Raw genomic sequence first — 4575 nt, forward strand, 5'->3', positions numbered from 1 at the left:
ATAATGTAACTCCAGAATTCCCCTTTGATTCTCTCCCAGATGAGGCCCATCCAACCTTCTGGCTTTTCTAAACTCTGAGCCTCTACAGGAATTTATAGAGGGAGAAGCTAATTTGTACTTCGGTACTAATCAGCATACAGAAGAATAGAGGGGTCTCTACCCAGTTTCAGGCCTGCTGTTGCAGGATGGTGCGTAATCCCCACTCACTGTGAAGACAGCCCGGATTAACAAAAATGGGTAACACACGGTCTCCAGATATTTATTCCCAACTCTGTGAACAATCTGCTAGGACCTCTGCAAAATTACACGAATTTTCACATTTGAAGAGAGAAAACCATTATTCAGACCTCTCTTTGCAGGATTCATAGGAAGCTTTTCTCTCTTGTAGACAATAAGAGCTAGGGAGAAAAGAAAAGAAAAAAAAAAAAAAAACCACAGGATTTTGCTGGTTTTGTTTGGCTTTAGCCAAGATCTTGAACCTTTCTGTAGTTTGGTTTCTCTGTCTATGAAATGGAACTGAAACAATCCCACTCCTTCCCAACAAACTTGATGTTGGAGAAATAATACAGCAAATATAAAAGCATTCATAACTCTTTGGAAGATGGGAGTTAGACCAATTCAATCCAAATGACTGACACATTCATCAATAATAATAATAATAATAAGCACAAGAATTCATACAGTGTTTAACAGTTTATAAAACATTTTAAATGTATTATTTCATTGGTCCTTATTACAAGGTGTGAAAAAGGGAGGCCATTTCTTTATGTCATTGGACAGATGAAGAAATTGAGGCCAAGAGAAGGAGAGTGACTTGCCCAAGATCAAACAGCTACTTAGTAACAGGACATGTCTCCTGACAGGAAGTCTAGTGCTCATTCTAGCACTCCTAACTGTATATGTAGTTATTGCCTATTTCCTTTTCATTCCTTTCCTTCTCCGAGTGAGTCTTGCTTGGAAGGAGGCCTCTAATTAGCAATCAGTTTTCTATTTCTCGTTTATAGTTATAGTCCATCAACTGTTGTAAAGAATTTAAATGTCTTGAAATTCCCCTTCAGCCAGTATCTGTGAACTCTATGTCTGTTTAATTCCTGAGTCATCCAAGCACTAAACCTTCATTTTGAGTACCACTGTTTATAAATTTTGCTATTTCTCCTTATCGTCACATCACATCTGAGCCACAGATATGTCCTCTGGGTCTTTCTTTATAAATTATAGTGTCTTCATCAACAGTTTCTATTCATCTGTGGTATTTTTATGGTGTTCTTCATTTGTATCCCCTTAAGCCCTTTTATAAGTCCTTGAAACCATGATAGACCTAAGTATTCTTACAGTGATTTATTTCTATAAGAATCTGCTAAATCTTTGAACTTGGAGAAAATGTGCAAGCAGACTAAGGTAATTTCAAACAGCAAGTAAGAGTTCATTCTCTTTCATTCCTATTGCTCAGTTTCCTTTATCAATGTTATTTATGTTGTTTTCCTCAAATTCCTAAAAAATGATGAGGAGTTGGTTTTGCTTTTTGTTTTGGGAGGGGGGGTTGTTTTTTTTCCTTTGCCCACTTTCAATGTGTCCTCTCTGGGCCAGAAACCTCAGCACTTAGAATGGCCTGTGTATCCTGGTATGAATAATTCCACTGAATGTGACCACTCTAAACTATGCTGAGCCATAGGACCAGGGCCCACCTTTCCTATGGAAGTCAGAAGAAGAAGGGACCAGGAGAAAAAAAGAACTGAAGGAATGCTTTCTAAATAAAGTTAATTCTGGGTAATAGCTCAGTAGACACTGGCTGCCTTGTCCTGATCTCCAGAATCTGAGCAATGTACCCAGAAACTGCTTGTGCAGAGTATGGCTTCAGCCCCAAAGAATGGAAGAAGTAAAAAGAGGAGAAGGCATATGTTATTTCATGACAGGTGTGTTCTGTGATTCTAGCCCCCAGACTAAAGGCTATAGAGTAGCTCTGGACACTAGAGTTGACAAATTTTATTCAACACACAGATACTGATCACCTATTATGTGTTCTGTGTTGGGGACAAGGGATAAACTCAGTTTCATGAACTCATTTAATACATTTTCCAGATAATAAAATTGAGGAGGAAGGGTGACTGACTCATGTCAAAGTCATACAGATATCAAGTAGTGATGATCCAATTGGAACCTGTCTTAGCCTGTTTGTGCTGCTATAACAAAATACCACAGGCTGGGTAATTTATAAACAAGAGAAATTTATTTCTCATACTTATTTGAGAAATTTATTTACTTGAGAATTTATTTCTCAAATTTAGTTCAAGAGGCTGAAATTCCAAGATCAAGGTGCTGGCAGGTTAAGTGTCTGGTGAAGACTGCTCTCTGCTTCCAAGACGGCGCCTTTCTGCTGCATCCTATAGAAGGGATAAACCCTGTGTCCTCACATGGTGGAAAGAATGGAATGGGTGAACATATCCCCTCAAGCCCTTTTATAAGTCATTTATCCATTCATGAGAGCAGAGCCCTCATGGCCTAATCACCTACTAAAGGCCTCACCTTTTAATACTGTTCTATTGGGGATTAAGTTTCAACATGAATTTTAGAGGGAACACCATCAGTCAAACCATAGCAAAACTCAACTGCAAACACAGTACTCTGGCCTCCACAGCACAATCCCTACCTTTATGGCTTTTACAGTTCATTGGAACAGGTGGGTACATACCCAGATGACCCTAAAGAAAAAAAAGACAGAAGTTGATGGGGATGGAAACATTTATTTGGGCTGCCTTATGCACTTACCAGGATGTTATCACATTCTCTGCCTCCATAATTCTAAAGATTACTGACGGGACAAATAAAGCACCCTGAGATGAGGGGAGGGTAAGGATACAGACAGATTCTCTGGATATTTGTCTATGTACTCACAGGGACATTGTCCCACCTATAGAATCATACACAGTGTTAAGAATTAATTGTTAAGAATTGGGTTAAGAATTAATTTTCTGGGTTCTGTTTAATTTTTTTAGGGTCTCAAGAATGTGCTCAAGTCATCCATGTTTTTCCATCAAACACAGAGATCAGAGAAGATTAAACCCTACTAATCACTCACTGTAAGCCTCAGAGCAAATTGCTTCCCAAGAACTGACAGCCAAAATTTCCACCTATATGTAACATAAGCAGGGTTAGAAAATCTCTTCTTACAATAAATATTGTGTGACACAATGGAAGTTTCTCCAAACCACCCAGCAGCATCTAATAAAACCAGTGCAAAGAACAACAACTCTGTATTTTTCTACTTTGAGTCCTGTCAACCCCCTCCTCTAGTCTTACTCCTATTATTCATAGCCTATACTGTGGTTTTAATCGTGGGCCTTTTTGGAAACCTCTCTCTCATAATCATCATCTTTAAGAAGCAGAGAGAAGCTCTGAATGTTACCAACATACTGATTGCCAATCTCTCTCTCTCTCTCTGACATCTTGGAGTGTGTCATGTGCATCCCTTTTACTGTCATCTACACTCTGATGGACAACTGGATATTTGGGGATACCATGTGCAAACTCACCTCCTATGTGCAGAGTGTCTCCATCTCCATGTCCATATTCTCACTTGTTTTAATTGCTGTTAAAAGATCTCAGCTGATTGTAAACCCCTGTGGCTGGAAGCCCAGTGTATCTCATGCCTACTGGAGCATCACACTGATTTGGTTATTTTCTCTTCTGTTGTCTATTTCCTTCTTCCTGTCCTACCACCTCACTGATGAGCCCTTCCGCAACCTCTCTCTCCCCACTGATTTCAATGCTCACCGGGTGGCTTGTGTAGAGAACTGGCCCTCCAAAATGAACCAGCTCTTCTTTACCACCTCCCTGTTTATGCTCCAGTATTTTGTCCCTCTGGGCTTCATCCTCATCTGCCACCTGAAGATTGTTATCTGCCTCCGCAGGAGAAATGGAAACGTAGACAGGCAGAGGAAAAATGAGAGCTGGCTCAGTGAGGACAAGAGGATTAACACAATGTTGATTTCCATTGTGGTGACCTTTGGAGCCTGCTGGCTGCCCTTGAACATCTTCAATGTTATCTTTGACTGGTATCATGAGGTGCTGATGAGCTGCCACCATGACCTGATATTTGTAGTTTGCCACTTGGTTGCTATGGTTTCTACATGTATAAACCCTCTCTTTTATGGCTTTCTCAACAAAAAGTTCCAGAAGGACCTGGTAATGCTTATTCACTACTGCTGTTGTTTTCCAACTCAATAAAGATATGAAAATACTGCCATCTCCACTATGCACACAGATGAATCCAAGGACTCTTTAAGATTGGCTCATATCCCAACAGATACATAAAAATTGATACACTTAATGCTAAAGCCCTTCTTCAACGGAAGATGGAAAGGTAATGACTGGGAATAGGACAAGATGCAGAAAGAAGAAGACAGTACCAAAAAATAGCAACTTTATGCCCAGTTTTGCTGTAGTCTAAGCCTGTCTGTCTCATATATCCATCCAACACACTCTACAACACACACAAATACATCAAAAGATACACACCACCCCTTTTCTCTTTTCTTAGGTGAATAACTCTAATAACTCAAACAACCTAGTTGCCAT

General features: G+C 39.7%; 1 protein-coding gene across 1 annotated transcript; it reads left to right on the forward strand.

The window, feature by feature from the left end:
- Positions 1-3188: 3188 nt before the first annotated feature.
- LOC134370584 (neuropeptide Y receptor type 6-like) lies at positions 3189-4311 on the forward strand. The gene is given in 2 exon segments (XM_063087638.1): positions 3189-3422; positions 3424-4311. Coding segments are annotated over 2 exon segments (1122 nt in total).
- Positions 4312-4575: the final 264 nt, after the last annotated feature.

Source organism: Cynocephalus volans, chromosome 2, assembly GCF_027409185.1.
Source record: "Cynocephalus volans isolate mCynVol1 chromosome 2, mCynVol1.pri, whole genome shotgun sequence".
Taxonomy (NCBI): domain Eukaryota; kingdom Metazoa; phylum Chordata; class Mammalia; order Dermoptera; family Cynocephalidae; genus Cynocephalus; species Cynocephalus volans.